The sequence below is a fragment of the Lepidochelys olivacea genome, assembly GCF_965140295.1.
Source record: "Lepidochelys olivacea isolate rLepOli2 genome assembly, chromosome: 18".
Taxonomy (NCBI): Eukaryota; Metazoa; Chordata; order Testudines; family Cheloniidae; genus Lepidochelys; species Lepidochelys olivacea.
In genome coordinates this window covers 15,553,124-15,573,304 of record NC_140428.1, presented here as the reverse complement: position 1 = coordinate 15,573,304, position 20,181 = coordinate 15,553,124, and the positions used below count along the sequence as shown (strand labels likewise).

General features: G+C 51.1%; 1 protein-coding gene across 1 annotated transcript; it reads right to left on the bottom strand.

Moving 5' to 3' along the window:
• Positions 1–1,041: 1,041 nt before the first annotated feature.
• HTR6 (5-hydroxytryptamine receptor 6) lies at positions 1,042–15,540 on the bottom strand (the record flags this gene model as incomplete). The annotated part of the gene is made up of 3 exons (XM_084652136.1): positions 1,042–1,916; positions 2,830–2,988; positions 14,815–15,540. 3 exons carry the CDS (start codon positions 15,538–15,540, stop codon positions 1,491–1,493), a joined length of 1,311 nt encoding a protein of 436 aa, XP_084508262.1. The 3' UTR covers positions 1,042–1,490.
• Positions 15,541–20,181: the final 4,641 nt, after the last annotated feature.

The following is a 20,181-nucleotide window of genomic DNA, read 5'->3' as shown; positions in this document are numbered from 1 at the left end:
AGGACTGGGACTTTTCAGTTTGGAAAAGAGACGACTAAGGGGGGGATCTGACTCATAGACGTTAAGATCAAAAGGGACCATTATGATCATCTATTCTGGCCTCCTGCACAGCGCGGGCCACAGAATCTCACCCACTCCTGCAATAAACCTCTCACCTATGTCTGAGCTATTGAAGTCCTCAAAGCATGGTTTCAAGACTTCAAGGTGCAGAGAATCCTCCAGCAAGTGACCTGTGCCCCATGCTACAGAGGAAAGCGAGATCTATAAAAATCATGACTGGTGTGGAGAACGTAAATAAGGAAGTGTTATTTACTCCTTCTCTTAACAGACGAACTAGGGGTCACCAAATGAAATTAATAGGCAGCAGGTTTAAAACAAAAAAAAGAAAGTATTTTTTCACACAACACACAGTCCACCTGTGGAACTCCTTGCCAGAGGATGTTGTGAAGGCCAAGACTATAACCGGGTTCAAAAAAGAGCTAGATAAGTTCATGGAGGATAGGTCCATCTATCACTATTAGCCAGCATGGACAGGGATGGTGCCCTAGCCTCTGTTTGCCAGAAGCTGGGAGTAGGCAACAGGGGATGGATCACTTGATGATGACCTGTTCTGTTCAATCCCTCTGGGGCACCTGGCATTGGCTACTGTTAGAAGACAGGATACTGGGCTAGATGGACCTTTGCTCTGACCCAGTCTGGCACCTCTTATGTCTTACCAACTTCTCTCATCAGATAATGCTATGCCCACATCACTGTAGCATCTGAGTACTTGTTCTCCTGCTAACAAAGCGCTTGGGGTCCAGTGGTGATGGCCATCAGTGGCTGCCTTTGGCTGTTCTGGACCCCTTGGCCTTCCGTGCCTGCTAAGTTTTGTTTCTCTCTCGCTCTGGCTGTAATTTTACTATGTGCTGCTTTTTAATCCAATTTTAAAATATAAGCGAGCGGAGGAGAAAGTGTTGCCGCTGTTTTCTTAGCTCAGGGACCATCAACCACTGAAAACCTGGGCTGATCACACAGGGGGCAGAACATAAAAGTGCCCTGTGCTGCTCTCCACATTACAAAGCGGGAGGGGGATGCGGGACAGTGACAAACCAAGTAGAGAATAAGGAAAGCAACACCAGGCAGGTAAACTTGGCAATAAAGTCTGGGTTCATCATATTTAAACAATCCCAACCTGTAACCACTGAAAAATTATCAGTGATTTCCATACAAAGAAGAGACACGTTTTCCCTCCTCCCCACGATTAAGGAGACAGCGAACGTTGAGATCAGTTTCTATGTATAGGGGGAGTATATTGTGGCTTAACAATGTTTCAGTTTGGCTCAGAAGGCTTGTACATGTACACATCACGCTGTCCTTGGCTTCCCCATCAAGGGTGTCACTATATTCCAGCAGGAACTGCTAAGGTGTCTGTGCATAGCCTAAGCTTGCGGGGGGAACCAAGAGCAGGCCCCTCCTAACCTCCCGCCACCCCCGTTGGGGCAGCGTGGTCAATCCATGGGCGTGTTCAGTTGGTTGATCTGCAGCTCCTGGTCCATGTGTTCTAAGTCGAAGAGGTTGACTGAGTCGGCACCCGTGGCTGGGATGGACTCCAGGTGGGGGTCTTTGCAGGCAGGCAGCAAGAGATGCTCATTCACCTGGATGACCGAATCAACTGAGTCCGTCTCGCCCTGCAGCGTGAGCATATTCTTGAGGGACATCCCCAGCCGGGGCCCGCTGTTGGAGTTCCGCATGGAGAGGGAGATGGCGCTAGGCCGGCCTTCCCAAGAGCGCCGGCAGCAGGGCAGGTATTTAGCCATGGCTCTTTTGAAGTCCCTCATGAAGAGGGGGTAGATGATGGGGTTCATGGTGCTGTTGCAGTACCCAAGCCAGGTGAGCACGTCAAAGAAGCCGGCAGGGACGCAGTCACACACTGCCTGGGCGGGAGACAGAGCACAGATTAGAACAGGCCGCACCTCCTGCCCTCTCCCAGCATCATCTGCAACGGCTCGCTTCCCACCCTGCACAACGTAGGTCAGAGGCCAAATCCGGCCTTTCCCCTGTTCTCCAAGGAGGCAGGTCCCCATGGGGGTTAAGAGAAAAGGACCTGCATGCAATAAACACTGCAGGGTCCTGGGGCAGGTCCTGTCCAGCTCAAGGGTTGGGGCAGGCAACTAAAGAAACTGCTCAGAGAATGAATACAGGGCCATTGTGGGAAGGGAAGGGAGACAAGGGGTCCAAACTCCATTTCCAGAGGGAGTTGGGTTTGGCTGCAGACGCAAGGATGCTGCTGTCTGTGCCCCAGACAGGTCATATTTCAGCAGTTGGCTGCCCCTAGTACACCCTCTCCTGGTTGATGTATGAGGCAGCACAGGTTAGCAAGGAGCTCTGATCCTGCAGCAAGGTGTTGGCATAGTGGCAGATGAGCGGCTGGGAGGTGGTGGTCAGGAAAGCAATTTCCGAGGGGGGTTGGCCTGGCACCAATCAGGGGCTGGGCATGGTAAACATGGTAAAGGGCCATGAATAAAATCTCCGAATTCCTTGCTTCCTAAATCTTGGCTGTAACTCGTTGTCATTGAGACGGGGCTGAGTGTTTTACAAACATTAAAAACCACAGTCCTTGCCCCAGAGAGATTACAGTCTAAAAGTCCATCTTGGCAGGGCGGGGAAGGGCCAGCTCCCTACCATTAAATGCGGAAGATGCCCTGGCTAAGTCAACCACAGACTTTGAGCTAATCGCTATCACAGGCGCCAGTGACCAACTCTCCTTCTCAGGGGCCTTCTCGGGGCTGTGAGTGGGTTTGACGTACAAGGGCAGGGCATCTCTGGCCTCTTCTGCCCAGGACTTACTTGTGTCATATTAGCAACAAAGAAGGGGAGCCAGGCCACGAAGAACATTCCCAGCAGGATGCCCAGAGTCAGGCTGGCCTTCAGCGCCTTTTTGCTGTGCTTACTGGCAAATTTCCTGTTCTCTCCCATGGCCACAGCTTGGCTCTGAGCTCCGGGGACCTGAAAAGGACAAGAAACCATGTGAGAAAAGGGGGCTGGCGAAAGAACACAGGCCGGAGGGGAGGCGCCGCTGCCTTACATATCGAGGACCTGCCGATCCAGCAGCGGTTGGTCTTACTATTCATTTGTACTGCGGGCACGCCTCGAGACCCCCGGTCAGCCACTGGGGCCCCATTGTGCTAGGCGCTGTACAGACCTAGAACAAAGCGAGGGCCCGTCCCCAAAGCGCGCGTTTTCCTTGCCAGCTACGTAAAAGGCACCCATGCCTGTGCCCCTGGGCACTGGTACAAAGCTAAGGAACGTGACCGTAAACTCCAGCGCCGGGTAAAGAGCCAAGCAGCATGTCAGCGTTCCCCAAGCTGTGGCAGCCAGGCTCTGCCGGAGCAGTTGAGGAAGCATAGCGGGGGAAGCTGCGAGCACGTCTCAGGTCCTGCAGTGAGCGGCACGGTACGAGGACCCGGTAGAGCACAGACTGCTGGGCACCAGCCAGCAGGCCAGCCCCTGGGGAGCCATTACCAGCTGGCACCCCTAAGAGCAGCCCTGGGGCAGTTGGCATTTACACTGGGGATGGCTCAGGGAGAGGCTGTGCACAAAGGGGACTTAAAGCTCCCTTTGTGCCGCAGAGCTCGTGTGCGGTTCTCCAGCATTGGCCTAACTTAACAACCCTGGGGTCAGCCTCCTCTGAGCAGGGGGGAGTGACTGCACGGGGTGGTGTGGAGCGGGCTAGATCTCCATCGCTCAGCCCCAGCGGCATTTGTTACCTGCCCGTTAGCGTCTTCCCGTAAACCAGCGCCGACGACCCATGTTAATTCCTCCCCTCGCTCTCTCGTCCACTGCCTTCAGTGCACATGCACCCCCTGAGACAAGCATCAAACTTGCTCCCTTGGGCCCACGCTGCCGGTCCCTGCACCTAGCGGAGCCAATTCTTCCCAGCCCGATGTGGTAGCATTTTACACCTGCTACGCCCAGCTGTAGATGGGGCCATAAGGAGGGATGAGACGGGGAAATCAGGCTCTAAATGCTTTTCTGGCTCCAGGAGTGCTCCAGGCCTCAAGCACCCACCCCAAAAAATAGGGACTGCGCAGCACACACAAGCCACAGTCATAGGCAGCGCATGAGCCTGCATTTGGGGCGGCTTGGCAGGAGCACAGGAAGTAAAAAGGCACAGCTGCCCAATGGGCACCTGTACTCCTGTGATCCTTGACGGCTGGAGAGGCCCTTTGCAGCTGGCATCATTTAGAACAGCCATGAGGTTCCACTGCACTGCGCCATGGACAAATGTGGAATCTCCCCCCAGCTTTGGGGGTGGGGGGGGGGGAGGCACAAACAGATTCTTTATACTCACCCTCCCACATCAGCCCCAGCAGTGGACAGGGCTCACTGGGCTCAGCTGAGGCCCCCAGAGAGGAAGGGAAACGGCTATAAGTTGTCGATCTGTTACAAAGTGATGCTCAGAAGCAAAGCAGCCTCCTGGAGTGGATTGTAAACGTCAGCGTTAATAGCCCACCAAGAATAATATGCCTGGGTGAAGAAAACAAGCAGCAACAGCTCCATTTTTATACAGATTCGCTTGCTGGGCTTTCAAGCTCTTTCAACATTATACAAGTGCAAACGCTGGGCAGGAAATCCACTAAACGGGAAGCCTTTCAGGCCTTCACCCTTTAAACACCAGCATGGCTGGATACACCACTAGGTGACAAGGGCTAGAAAGAAAACGAACCTTGACAAAGACATAAGTCACTTTAGCTTGCCATCAGTGGGTTGCCTGTGCCCAGATACACGTGGTCCTTGAGCCATAGATTAGTTAGTCGTGGGAAGCCAAGGAAATCCTCAGTAACTTTCCCAGCCAGAGGATGGATGGCCCAACACTACACTCCCTGGGCCAGAGTCTCCGGTGATGTAAATCAGCACAGTAGCTATACTTCTAAGTAGCTCTACTGATTTATCCCAGCTGGGGATGTGGCCCTCCATATTTTTTGCATTATCGCTTGCAAAAATTATGACAACCTGCCATCAGCCACTGTTTGCAGCATGGAGCCGTTTGTCCCACAAACACAGCACGGCTTGTGCTTGCAAGTCTGCTGCCTTTCCCAACAGCTCACTTGTTCCACAGCTGCCCCCCCTACAGTGCCAGCGAGAAGGAGCCAGTAGCTTGTTCGAGAGAAGGAGCCGATCCCCTTTTATGGGCCGGCAGCACATCCTGCGGTGTGGTGTGCCACACAAATGATGGCACCATAAGGAAAGTGTTGTCCTGGCCCTTGACTGGGCAATGTGTGATGAGGGCGCAGTGAGCTGTGGGACAAATACAATGGCACCCTTCTGTGGCCCTGATCCTGCAAGATGCTGAGGTGCTAATTGATCTCCACAGCTATTGGAAGTTGAGGGTCTCAGCAAGGATGGTCCCAGACACAGTGGAATCAGCAGCAGTATTATAATGTGTAAATAGCACATCACATACTAAGCAGAGCACCCATGGGAGGTAGGTGGGTGTTATGACCCCCATTTTACCTCTGGGGAAACTGAGACACAAAGGCCTAGAGCCTCAAAGATATTTAGCCACCTAACGCCCATTGAAATGAACGTGAGTTAGGTCCCTAAATATCTTTGAGGCTCTGGGTCAAAGAGCTTAAGTGAATTACCCAAGCTCACACAGCTGCAGGCCAGGCTTAGCACAGGCTCAGCTCAGACTGTGACTGAAAGTACTGACGAGCTGCATAGTGCAAGGGGCACACAAGCTACATGAACTGAGTTGTATTGCATTGAATTTCTCAGGGATTTATGGTGCAATCAACCTTTGGGTGCCAAGTGTGAAAGGAACCACCATGATCCTTCACTGACAGCCCAGCCCTGCCCTGCAGGGGGTGCTGTGGTTAAAAAAAAAGCCAATGGGGAAAGAAAAATTACTACTCGCTGAACCAGAATGGCTATATTATTTGGGGATTTTTTATTATTGCAGAAACCCAAATGCCTCAAACTACTGAAGATCGAGTGATGATAAAGCCTAGGCTCAGGGTGCATATCTAGCTATTGATTAGAACAGTAGCTTAATTACATTTTTCAAAGAAAGGGCTCAATCTACACCCCTCAGAGCCAGCTCTGTCTTCTATGCAGTCCTGCAATCTCAAATTAAATTATCCTGTCATAATTAAGTAAATTGCATCTTGCTGATCTGCCCACCCTTCGAAGAACAGGAGAGATTAACACCCTGATGGCTCTCTGCTTTGCATGTTATTTTTACCTATCATCCCAGTTAAATTCATTCAGTGGTGGAGACAAATGACAGCTGTACTATTAGAGATGTAACACTCTTTTTCTTACATACCAGCTGCTACCATTTCTTGTACAGCATGATCAGGAAAGCTTAATTTTCATTCCATTGGCTTAACTGGGAGCAGGATGTTTACATTGTAAGCCCCTGATTCAACAACACACGTGAGCACATGCTGACCTTGAGCACTCGTTTAGGTCCCATTGACTTCAAAGATTTAAGCATGTGCTTTAAAAGTGCTTGGCTGCAATGAGGCCTAATACAGCTTGTATAAAGAAAAGGAGTACTTGTGGCACCTTAGAGACCAATTTATTTGAGCATAAGCTTGTATAGTCCCTGCTGTCCAGGGTGCTGAAAGCCCTTCCTTTTTATCAATGAGGGACACGGTTTCACAGACCGAAGTCCATCAGTGTGAATACGGATGTTAGTTAAAGAAACATTCTGGGTCAGATCCTCAGCAATGGATCTGACCTAGAATGTTGAAATACATTTTGTGGCAAAGTCTGATCTCTCAGAAAAGGCCTTTCAAAATTGCTCCTGTATTTTGTCTATTTATTCTCTGCTTCTCCTTCCACCTGTTAAAACACTTTATGACTTATTCACAAGTGAGTTGGCTGGGTCAGAGACTCCCAGCTCCTTACGTGAAAGAAAAAGAACAGCAAGCTAAATCAAGGTATTTAAAAGCAATTAAGTTTGTCTGCTCGCTGTAGGATACTAGGTCAATAGAGACTATTACTCGGGAATTAAATCTGTTACATTTAGTAACAAATAATTTTCTCCTGCAGAAATATATATTATATGCAAAATCAGACATCTTTCATGTGTAAATACACATCTAGCAGCTCAACCAGTGATTCCTGAAAAAGGAGTCTATACTGTCTTGCTTAATATTGGACCCTATATAGTAAAATCAGAAGACAGGTATTCAGAATAATGCAGTGTTGTAGAATTTCAAATTCTCTACCAGTTAGAATGAATTTCTTCCCATATGTATGCAGCATCTGATGCACATCTACATATATAAACCCCCACACCTCATGAGGAAGATTTGTGATGAGAAAAAGAGATAAACGAGCTTGGATATTACATGTGCGATGGCTAAGGCTAAGATTTTGTCATGGATATTATTAGTAAAAGTCACGGACAGGTCACGGGCAAAAAAGAAAAATTAATGGAAGCCATGACCTCTCCGTGACTTTTAGTAAAAATATCTGAGACAAAATGGGGATCTGCGGGTCGTCGTCCCCCGCCTGAAGAGGGGCAGCAGCACAGGGGCAAAGGGGCTGCCTGCAGCAGCTGGGGGCCACAGGGTACCCTGCCACCTGCAGCTCCAAGGGTTTCAGCAGCCAGGAGCTTGGGGATTCCCCCGCTGCCCACGGCATCTGGGAGCTGTGGCATGCTCCTGCCACCCACCACGGAGGGGAGCTGTGGGGTACTGCTGCCATCAGCAGCTCCAGGGACCCCCATCACCCATGGCAGCTGGGAGCGCAGGGGGTTCCCCTGCCACCCCAGCTCTGGGGGCCCATGATGGCTAGTAGCACAGGGGTTCCCCCACTGTGGCCAGTATTTGCAGCGTTCCCCACTGCCCATGGCATCCAGGAGCTTTGGGGTTCCCCGCTGCCTGTGGCAGCTTGGAGCTCTGGGGGCCACCAGAGGAAGCGGGGGTAACCTGCAGCTCCCTGCCCCCCGTGGGTGGCAGAAGACCCTGCAGCCCCCGACCACCGCAGGTCACAGAGGTCGCTGGAAGTCACGGACTAAATTGTAGCCTTAGTGATGGCAATAGCCATATGACAAATTGTGGAACCATGTCATAAATTGCATTTATTTCCTACTTCTGACAATTTGCACCTGCTCATTATCCATCTATATTTCTAGTCAGACTGCTTTTAACTTCCCACATCCCAAATAGCTTAAAAGAGCTACCCTTTTGGAGGAGGTGAGGAGAGCCTGATGATATATACAACTATATAGATATTCCTTCTTTCCCCACAAATATTGCTGTGGGCTGAGTTGATAGATGGACAATATTCAGCATTGGCTCAGAGATGGATTTAAAGTCCAATGTTTCATGACACATCAGGGCTAGGGATCAGTGATTTATAGCACTGGAGAAGAATTGGAAATCCTCCATTACTGGGCCATGTTTTCCTCTCACACCAGTGTAAATTACAAGTAATTCCATTGGCTTTGGTGGAATTTCATTTGTATAAATCAAGACTGACTCAGAGGAGAATCTTGGCCCAACATATAGGAAGTAAGGCCCATATTTTAAAGGCATTTAGGTGTTGCTCATTGCAACACCTAACTGATTTAGGAGTGTAGGTCTCATCTTCAAAAGTGAGATAGACACTTAGACTCCTAAGTCCCATTACTGAAACTTCAGTTCCCAAATACCTAAGTCATTTTGAAAAGGAGACCCAGGCTCCTAAATTGCTTAGGCTTTGCAACACTGAGCAAAACCACACTTCAATACCTTTAAAAATCTGCACCCAGGTCCTTGTGCGCTCATACGGTCAGTAATTCATTCTCACTGTGAGTTCTGCTTTCATCTTGCTACACCCCCTGAATCAATACAGTTGTACATATTAGTTCATTGATTAAATGCTCTCTTTTTAAAACCAGTTGGCAGATTAAAATACACTTGCCTGGAACATTAGTAACTGTCATGACAGCTGAAAGTGACAGAGCGGGGAGATTTCTCTGGCATTGTTTTTTAAGTGCAGTGGGTGAGACTGTATTAGTCATCTCAGCCTTCAGTTCGCCAATCCGGTGAATGTATGGCTGCCCAATTCCTAGTTATAACTATTGTTGAACTCAGCTCTGAGGTTAATTAGATTTCCTGATGGAGACAAATAGAAGCTCAGTGGGCTGCACTGAAGGCTAGCTGCAGAAATCTGAGGTTTGGGGGTGTAATTTTCTCCCCTCTTCTCTAACCCTACCACTCATCCAGCTATCACAGGGCAGAACTGACCCTTGTCTACATGGCCAGTGCATGGGCTCAGCTGAGACTTAAGTGATGCATAGGCCTCATACTGCCCCTCTGCGCAGGAGAGACAAGGTAGGTGAGGGAAATGTCTTTATTGGACAAACTTCTGTTCATGGCAGGGACAAGCTTTCGGGCTGCACTGGGGTCAGTGAAATTCTACAGCAGAAGCTCTTGCAAAGGAAGTTTATTTCTCGCTAATCCCCACCCCGCTACTGTCCTGCAAAGCTCAGCACACAGCCATGGGAACATGCGCTTCGTTAAAGAAACCAAAAAATTGGTGTCAAATGCTTTGAAGCTGCTGTCAGTCCAGATGCTTTGCCCCACCCACCCTTCCCCAACCATAATTATCACTGCCACACCCCCCACACCTAGAAATTTGAGGGGAACGGGAAATTATTCCTTTCCTGAGAGTAACATCAAGCTCCGCAATTCTTAATAATGGGCATGACAGCTTCTCCTCCTCCGTACAGTTATTTCAGTGACTGCTGTTACCTTCTCCATAAGTGACTGAGTGAGAAGGAGGGAGAGCGAGCCTTTTTTTCTCCAGCAAAACTCCTGGGCTCCCCAGAGTTCATAAAGGCCAAACTGTGAAACCCCATCATGATCTAGATCACCAGACACCTGTGAGAACCAAAGTACCACGTGCCGAGCAGGGGACTGGAAGAGGGAGGGGGTCAGGACCACTGCAGAAGAGAAATAACTTCTGCTGATTTTAAGGAGATGGCGCCTAGATTCTATTCCCAGCATGCGTCTCTGAGCAAGTCACTGAACTGCTCCGGGCTTCAGTTTCCCCTATGGGGGTAAATAATATTTAACACACACCCTGGGGATGCGGGGAGTCATAATTAATCGAGTGCTGTGAAATTCTAGAAGGAAGGGTGCTCTAGGTATGCAAAATGTTGTCCCACGTGCCTAGAGAGAGAATGGAGAGAGATTTGGAGGAACTGGCAGGAGCTAGACACTTTACATTAAACTACCCTCTTAAGTTTTCTCCTCCTTGTAAGAAACCTTGTCATTTCTGGGAGTCACTGGACAGACATCTTTCACCCATCATGTACTCTGACCCCCCTTGAAGGCAACAGATTAAAGAACACACTCATCTGAGAGAACCAGAACATATTGCCAAGAGAGTTAAACCCAGAAAGGCCTAAAATCATCAACACTTGAATGCTGAACTCATCCAATATGTGGCGTTATTTATGTCAAGAAGAACCATCTATTTTCAAACCCTCCTGGTCATTTTTTCCCTCCTTTTCTAGCGTCTCAATTGTTTAGAAATTAATCTTGGTGTTCTTCAGATCTCTAGACATAACGATCCTACGATTGCATCTAAGAGCTTGAACCTGTGGGAATGGGCTTTCCCCCACATACGCTTCACTTAGAAAAGGATTTTTTCCATAGACACGAAAGCAATCAGGACACAAAGGAGTTCTCCACTTACACCAGTGCAAACCCAGAGTAACACCAGCGGAGTTCCCCAGTATAAAACTGATGTGAGAGGGAAATCAGGCCCCTTGCTCTCTTCCCTGGGGAGAAAAACTTTTAAACTAACAAAAAATAAAATCCACTTTTGCCAGTGGCCTGGCATCAGCGCAATCGCCAGCAGGGCTTCCCGGATATACCACGGACCAACAAAGAATTTAAACAAATGGTCTGAGCTATGAGACTGTGGATGCAGCTAAATACTAGGCTCTCCTCAGAGTTCACAGGGCACTGTGGGGAAATAACCAAGAAATACAAACACCCGCAGATCCTGGGTCTCCTCACCCCTGCTTTGGAGTAAATCAGGTGTAACTGTGCTGTAAAACCAGGACAGTCAGGCCCATGGACTCTGGCTCTGAGTTCCATCACCTGATTTACTCCTGCTTTGCACTGTTGCCATAAGGGCAGAATCAGGCCCAGAGGGCCCAACCTGGCCAATTGCCAACTGGCTCCTGCGAGGAGGCAGGCCCCCTACAGAGTGCAGCAGACAGTGAGTGCACTCAGCCTCTCACAGGATCAGGCCCAGATAATGTAACTCCATTGCTGTCTCCAACTCAGCGCTGCTAAGAGTTTACCAAACAGACTAGGCCCCAGCTGTGAGGTTTTGCCCCATGGGATAGCCTTATTTACATTGTGCAAGTCAGGAAATTTTCCTTCAATAAGCGGATGCGTGTGGCGGATCATTCTCAGGATGGATTTTCTGTTTTGGAGGGGTTTAGTAGCTGAGGTATAAATAAAAGTCTCTGAGTCAAATCCTCAGCTGGTGTCAACAGACCATTGACGTCAGTACAGCTGGGCCTGTTTAGTCTAGCTGAGGGTCTGTCCTGCATGCCAAGAGTGACACACACACTTACTTACTTACTTTCTGGGCCTCAGCTGCCCCTCTGTAAAATACAGGTGGTAAATATTCCTTTGTGTTTCTTGTCTGTTTAGATCTTGAGCTCTTTGAGGCAGGGTCTGTCTCTCGCTATGGGTATGTACAGCGCCTAGCACAATGGGGCCTCCAGCTCAGCTGGGGTCTCTAAAGGCCCAGCTCCACAAGGGGGCTTGGACATCGCAATGCTGAGCATTGTGGCCCCTAACTTTTAGGTGCCTAGGCCTTCACAGGAAAGCCTGAGTGAGGTGCCTAGGTTCCCCATGCAATGCATAGCCGCAAAAGCCAGCACCCTAGGCTGTGTGCTTCAAGGCTATGGGGAGAGGTTGGGGGATGGAGGGCTGAGGGAAGAGGTGGGGGATGAAGAGGTGGGAAGGGACGGGGACTCTCACCTCAGCCCTGGGCTGGGAAAAAAATCCTGAGATTTGAGCGTTCTACCACAAAATCACGAGGGAGGTGTCATTTCCCTTAGAAATCACATCTCTGGCGATAAATTCACACAAGTTGGCATGTCTGTCCTAGCTCAGCAGCCCCTTCTGCCCACCCCGCTCCCCCATGCACCCTGAGGGAGCTGGAGCTTGGGTTTCTTTCCTTCAGGAGTGCACAGGCAGAGAGACTCACAAGACACAGCCCCCGGGACACTTGGCCCACCCCCAGCTTCCCCTCACGCTCTCATAAGCTACCTCAGCCACCTGTTTGGAGCCAGGCCTCTCCCCTGTTGTTCGCGGTGGCTTTGGGCATCTCTCCTTTACCTCTTGTGACCCTTTCCTCTACCCCACCCCACCCCAGCTTTACGGTGCCGCTCCATCCCCTCCTCTGGGCCATTAGCCTCGCCCCATGCTGTGCCAGCACCCTTCTGACATTAGGGCCAACTTCTCACCGCTCCTGCGCCCCCTCCCATTGATGCCCGACTCTCCCCTCCCGCCTCACTCCACCTGCTCTGATTCGCAGAAGTGCCATCCTGTTTGGAGGCTTCCCTTTCCGACACGCCTTCGCCCCCTGAGCCGCAGACGCCGATCGAGCCTGTGAGCCAGGCGTCCCACTGCGCAGAGCCCGTCCCTGAGCCTTGGCAACGTGTCGACCCTTTGCCCCTCGTCCGGTATGGTGGAGGAGATTGCACTGCCAGCTCCAATGCTCAGAGTGTTGTGACGATGTTCATGCGGGTGCACGGGACAAGCCCACGCTTAGTGCCTCAGTCTGGGACCAATCCTGCAAGGTGCCTAGCTGTTTCTGCCCAGGGTTATGCCCCATCAGTGCCCACTGTAGACAGTGGGAATGGAAGGCGCTCAGCACCTTGCTGGAGCAGGCGCTGTTCAGCACATTTTTAGCTTAAATGCTTATTCTAAGCTCCATCCGGGAGTACTCCTGAGTTTGCCCGTCTGGAGCGAGAAACACTGGAGAAGATGAGTCACTTGGCCTTCCAGCTTGCTGTTCTGCGGGGCCCTTTGCTGCAAGGGCTATTGAGGCAATAACAATGGGGGGGGCTCTTGGGTGAAGCCCAGGAGCATGCAGGAGAAGGCAATGCAAAAGGTATTGGAATGATAATAGTGAGCGATCCTTAAGAATGAGCATGCACAGTATAGCCCCCTCTGGCTGAGGATCAGAATCGTGTAATCACAGCCCCTGGGGGTTTGCCTACCCTGGAATCAAAAACCCACGGCTGGCCTGTGCCAGCTGACTCGGGCTCAGGGGCTGTGTAGATGTTCGGGCTCAAGCTGCAGCCCAGGCTCTAGGACCCTGCAAGTTGAGAGGGAGGGTCCCACCCTCCACCCTCCACCCTTAGCCTGAGCCCAGGAGCTCAGCTGGCACGGGTATCTCATGGCAGTGTAGACGTACGGTGAGAGGCAGGTAAGTGTCATCACCCTCCTTCTACCGCTAGGGAAATTGGAGATGCCGAAAGGGGAAGTGATTTGCCCCCAGGACACGCAGTGGCAGAGCAAGGAACAGAATCCAGGTCTCCCGAATCTGCCCCATAGAAATCCATAATGACTGGCAGTTCAGCCCTCCCCTGGCTCTAGTGCAGCAGAGGCCCCCACACGTTCCTGGTGCAGCCAGGTTTGTCTAGCTGAGTAAGATGGTCCAGGCCAAGCTGGGTTCAGTTAACCTCACCCACCGTTCCTAATCCAGACAAAGCCTAACACGCTTTAGAAGATTGACCAGAAGGAGAGCCCCCCGGGCCTGTGGGAGCACCTTTCCCCCCTCACACTCACTGCTTCCTCCCTTGGCATCATGCTGCAAGGCTCCCTGAGGCCAGCCCGGACAGTCCCTTCCCGCTCTCTCCCCATTTACTGCCCAGGCCTCGTTAATCGGTGGCATTCCTCACTGTGGGGAAGCGGCTTCCCAAAGGCCTGGAGGCTACTGACCCAGGTCAATGGCACTTTGCTGCAACCTAGGCCCCCAATCCAGCTGCCACTGAAGTCAGCAGGGGACTTCCCCACTGCTGGATCAAGCTCCTATTTAACAAGCGATCATAGAAACCACCGGAGAGGAAAGGATGGGGGCAGAGATCTCTTGGGAGGATACTGAATATTAAGCCCCACTGAAGAGCTGTGGGGAAGGGGGGCGGGAATTTTAGTCAGCTTCTCCGCTCCCCAATTAAACCCCTTCTCAAAATGGCTTTAACTTGTCTCCATTCCCTGAACCACCTCTTTTCATTCCTCTTGTAAATTATCATCACGTCAGCTTTAACTTTCCAAGCTACAAACAAAGGAACTTTTCCAAGGTGGGGGAATGGGAGAGAGGGAAGAATCCAGCTGATCTTGCCTGTAACTGTTTTGTATGATCCTTTCTAATCCTTCCACCTTGCGAGGGCAGGGGGCTGTTGGGGAGGGATTGGAAAGCACCAGGAAGGGACCGAGTGGGGGGAGGGAGGGTCAATCCTCAGACTCCTCTGTTGCATAAATTGCTTGACTCTCACCCCCATTCGTCCCCCGGCCCTTTTGCACCTCAACCCAAGGCTACAGCATCCCCAATGACTTTCTCTGCCTGCAAAATTCCACCCCTTTAATGGGTTTAAAAGCCACAGAGCTCAAGCTCCGGTGGTCACCACCACAGCTGGTTTCATAGGCGGGGTATGATTTTTTTCCCTCACCTTCCAAGGAGAGGGCAGGGAGGGTGAAACCCACCGACCTGGCTGTGGGATCAGCAGGCATGAAGCAGCCAGCCCCTCCTGCATGCACCCAGGGCAAAGCCCCACCAGCCGTCAAACCTCGTTACCTGTTGCAGGGGTTCATCGGAGGTGCTGGCCATGTGGGTGGTGAACGATGCCACCTGCACGGCTTGCTTCCTGGCGGCCAGGAGGATTCGGCAGTAGGTGAAGGAGATAGCCATGGATGGGAGGAAGAAGGTCAGGCCGGAGGCTATCAGGGCATAGGGCAGACTGACCAGGAGCCTGCACTGGTCCTCTTCCGCGTGGGAGGTGCTGTTGAGGGGCCTGATCTCAAACTCCAGCTTGTGCCACCCCATTTTGATGGGCAGAAAGGAGGCCAGGGCGGCCAAGGTCCAGGTGGCGAAGATAAGCCACACGGCCCTGCAGGAGGTCATCCTGAGCTTGTACTTGAGCGGGGAAATGATGAGCAGGTACCTGTCCAGGCTGATGACGCAGAGGTTGAGGATGGAAGCGCTGCAACACATGACGTCGAAGGAGTACCAGATGGAGCAGAATTCGCCCTCCAGCACCCACCGGCCATAGAGCTGGTTCAGCATGGCTGGTGGCATGACCACCAGGCCCACCATCAGGTCGGACATGAAGAGGGACACCAGGAAGTAGTTGGAGGTGTTGCGCAGGGAGTGCTGAGTGAAGATCAGCAGGATGAGCAGGAAGTTCCCCAGGGTGGTCAGCAGGATGATGAAGCAGAGGAAGGCGGCCACCCAGCTGCTCCCCCCAGCCAGGGACCTCTCCCCAATCACACTGGCATTAGGGCTCCCAAAATCTTCTGCCATTGAGGAGCTGGAGGGGAGGAGGGGCTGGAGGTGGAGGTGCGGAGGAGGGCAGCTAGCAATTCCCCTGGACAGCTCGGCACAGAGCAGAGACCAGGACTAGGTGATCATTGCCATGGGCCAGCTTTTAAAGGGAAGACGTGTGATCCAGATCTCTCTTCCTCCAGCCCTCTCTCTCCCCCTCTTCTCCTCCTTTCTCTTCACTGGCAACCAGGGCAGAATGACATGATCAGGAGCCGATCAGCAGAAGAAAGGTCCCCCCACCCCATCCCACGGCTCATACCGAGGCATTTCCTAGTGACTGCAAATGCCACTTAGACGCCTGCTTGGCCACCTCTGGGTAGAGACTGATGCGGGGAGAAGATGCCCCTGAGTTCCTAGCTCAGCTTCACTTTCTCCCTCCTCCTTGCCTTACCTGTAGGGCTCTTTCTTCTGGGGGCCGCAAGCCTTTTCTTTTCAGCTGCTGTGTGTCCGATCACGGCTGCTGCTGCAGGCAGAGCAGGCAAGAGGCAGAATAAACCCTGATGCAAGGGAAGTGAGAGGCTCCTACAGAGTCTCGCTTGTGGGAGAAAGCTGCAATGGGCAGTTGTGTGCGAAGGTAGCACAGAAGTGTCACCCCTTGGCCAGAGGTGGGTGTGCGCGTGAGCATCCTCCTTCCCCTTGAGCATCCTCCTTCCCTCTTATTCTTGCTAAAGAAAACAGGGATCTAGTCTAAATCCTATAGAGTAGCAATTGGAGAGCTTTCTTTTCTGCCCTTAAAGAGACAGCAAACACTATCTTCCCCAAACTCAGCTGCTTGGATTAAAGAGAAAGATCCAGCACGCTGTGTGGATCAGCAAGGATTTAATCACAGTCACTGAGCCCGATGGATGGTTTAATCCGGCAGTATGCAACACAAAAACACACTATGATCTCAGCAAAACAGCCAGCAAGGGGTCAGGCTGTTCCCGCAGGGGGACTTTCTGGGATCCCCCTCACTGCCTAGGCATTAAAGGCATGATCCAAAACCCACTGCCATCAATGAGCATCTTCGGTGGCTCGGGCCCAGGTACTATGTCCCTCACCGTGGCATCGGAGCACGAGAAATATCAGCTATCGGGAAAACCGTCATAGGCAGGAGGTCCGTTCGGAGCAGCAACCCAAGGGAAATGGAAGAAGCCGGGTTGCTTGGGTCACTTGAAAACTAGACACCACGCTGGGTGACCTGTCTGCATGGGAAGGGACATGGGCGATGGGGCCAACTGTTCTCACTTACAAACCAAGGTGACAAGGGAGAGAAAAGCTCTTTGGGGCCTTTTGGAAACGTCAGCTTTGTTTTGTCTTTTAACCATTTCTTTCTTATTTTCCTCCCCCTCTAAGTCCTCTGCTATTGGACTGGTGCACGGGCCAAGGCCTCTGCTAGTGTAAATCAGGTATTACTCCACTGAAGCCAGTTGACACCCGCTGAGGAGCTAGCCCTGGGTGATGACGGGAGCCTGCATTTACAGGTGGGTGCAACACAAAAATTAGTCTCCAAAGGACAGCTAGGTGGCCTGGCGGAGTCACCCGAATCTCTGTTTCCTTTGCCTCGTCACAACCCCGCTACCAACTGCATGTGTCAGCCAAGTCTACAGCTCCTGTTCCCCACGCCCCTACCTCCTGCCCAGTACCACACTCACCTGGTGTGCCTTGGTTTTAATCCAGCCCCAAACCTACAACGGATAGTTCCTAGCCAAGGCCTCTGCTGCATGCCTGGGGAGCTCCAGGGACATCAACAGGACCCATTGTGGGTGCAGTGACATGCCAGATCATTATCAATTGCAGGGTCAGAGCCTGAGTTTTTCGACTCTTTGGGGCTGGGGCTGTCTTAGGACTATTTTCATACATCATTCCCATGATCCCAGAGGGTTTGCAAACAGAGCTAAGGAGCCACAAAGCTATCTTGCTGGCCACCTTCAAATCCCTCCACCAAATTCCCCTTTGCTGTCATGCCTACTAAATCCTGACTACAGGCTGCTGGTGTATTGAGACCACAGCCTAGCACGCTGACCAGTATTCACACAGTCATAGAACTGTAGGGCAGGAAGAGACCTCAAGAGGTCATCTAGGCCAATGGTTCTCAATCGGGGGTAGGTGTAGCCCGGGGGGTACTCAGAGGTCTTCCAGGGGGCACATCAGCTCATCTAGATCAGTGTTTCTCAACACGATTGCAGCCCCCAGGAGGGTTACAGGACAGGTTTGGGGGTGGGGGTCACAAGTGCAGGGCCGGCATTAGGGGGTGGCAAGCAGGGCAATTACCTGGGGTTGCACCCCACAGGGGGCCCCGCAAAGCTAAGTTACATGCTTCAGCCCCGCCGCCTGCAGCTCGGGCGAAACACCAGGCTCACAAGTGACAAACAGGCTCAAGTGTCACGCTGACAGGTAGGTACAATCTTTGATTTCCAGTCCATTTATTGTATACGTATATGGTAAAAATGAGAAAGTCAGCAAAATAATAAGTTTCAGAGTAGCAGCCCGTGTTAGTCTTGCGACACTTTTGTATTTTGATCTCTGACTTTGTAAGCAAGTCGTTTTTGAGTGAGGTGAACCGTGGGGGTACGCAAGACAAAGCAGACTCCTGGAGGGGTACAGCGGTCTTGAAAGGTTGAGAACCACTGATCTAGTACAGCCTCCCCTACCCCCATACTAAGGCAGGACAAAGTACACCTAGATCATCACTGATCACCTAGATCATCACTGTCCAACCCGTCCTTAAAAACTTCCAATGGTGGGGATTCCTCAACCTCCCTAGATAACTTCACTAGATGCTTCACGATACTTAGAATCAGCGAGTCTTTCCTAATATCCAGCCTAAATCACCATTGCTGCAGATTAAGCCAATTGCTTCTTGTCCTGTCTTCAGAGGACATGGAGAATAACTGATCTCATTGTTTCCTTATATCCGCCCCCAGCCATCTGTTGTCTCTTGTCTTATACTTGGATTTGAAAGCTCTTTGGGGCAGGGACTGTCTTTTTCTGTGTTTGTACAGCGCCTAGCACAAAAAAAGAATAAGAAGACTATTTTGTCCTCCTCCCTAAACCCTAAAGTCTTTTCAGCGCTTCATATTTTTATTTAGTTAAAAAAAACATTCAAATATTTAACTGTTATTAAATGCCTAAAATCGAGAGCGGCTCCAACAAATGTGGAGGGCGGGGGGAACTACACAGCTTTGTGTTTTGAACAGTCCACCTCCGGGTGCTTCTAAGATGTTTAATTTGCTGCTGTTGTTCAATTATCCAGCCACTGGACTGTTTCATGCTTCAAAAGAACGTCTTCCTGGGATTCACATTTGCAGAGGTGGGGCCGGATTCCGCGCTGTTTCGCTGGCAATGACTAGAGTAATGCATTTGGCTTCAGCAGGGTTACTTTGGGTTGGAACCACTAGAGTAGAGAGCAGAATTTGGCCTATTTGGCCCGCAACTCTGATGGATCAGCGAAGCTTTAAATATTGAACATTTCCCGAGTAAGATGTTTGTCTCCCTTTTCCAGATGGGCGGGTGAATGCCAGCCAGCGTTTATTGTGCTCCTGAGACTCCAGCCCAGCTTCTGCCTCAGGGCGGAGGGGAAGAGGTGAGCAGCCCGCACTGACAGTTCACAACGGAGGCTGGAGAAAGAGACAAGCAAACCCTCCAGATTTCCCCGAACGGCTTCAGGTGGCCTCTGGATGAATTATTGCTGCAGGACGAGGCTGGTCCCTGATCACTGACGGGCTGCTGGCGGAACTAATGGGAAACAGGGAAATGAACGAAAAGGAGTGATCCAAATGAATGGCTTTTCTCAGAGACGCTTTTTACCACCTCTTCAAAAACTCTGGCCAGTGCTCTCTCAATCCCTCACTCCCCAGCCTTATAGCTCAGCCCTGATCCCTGAACATCCGCCCTGCATGCTGTTTTGCAGAGCGTTACAAAAAATATCAAGTGGTGCACAGAGCAATGAGGACCTGCTGTTAGGCCCGGAGAAAATGTTCTTGTTAAGCATGACACTGCTGTGACTGCAGGAGGAAACTCACACGGCTCTCTCCACACTGTCCACTTGCTACAGAAGAAGAGAGCGCAGGGGCTGGGATCCAGGCAGCAGGGGATATATGAGACCCTTCCCAAGACCGGTCAGGAAACATTAAGAACAATAGCAGCAGAAGAGGCTGAACCTCAGGTCGGTCCTGAATCTGCAGGGATTTACCCCTGGCAACGAGGACATAACCGTACTTTGCCCGTATATGGTGCCTTTCTGCCAGAAATCCTAAAGCACCTTAGGCTTGAGGGCCAATATCATTAGGCTCAGTTCACCGATGGGGAGACCGGAGCACAGTCCAGGTTAGGCCAAGATGTTTCACAAGTAGGAGCCTGAACTTCTAGGGCCATATTTAAGCTCCCAAATAAGTGACCTGATTTTGCCAAAGTGCTGAGTTCCCATTGACACCTGTATAACACCTGCGCAAGTGGGATCAGAATCAGGCCCATAGTCTGGATGCCTTCAGCAATCCCAACACAGATGTCCAGACTGGTCACGAAGGGCCAGGGAGAATTCCCCATTACCACCCCCAAAATGAGACCCCTGGGAGCTGCTGGGTGCTGAGCCCTTTGGAAAAATCTGGCCACAGTCATTCAACACCAGGCTGTAAATGA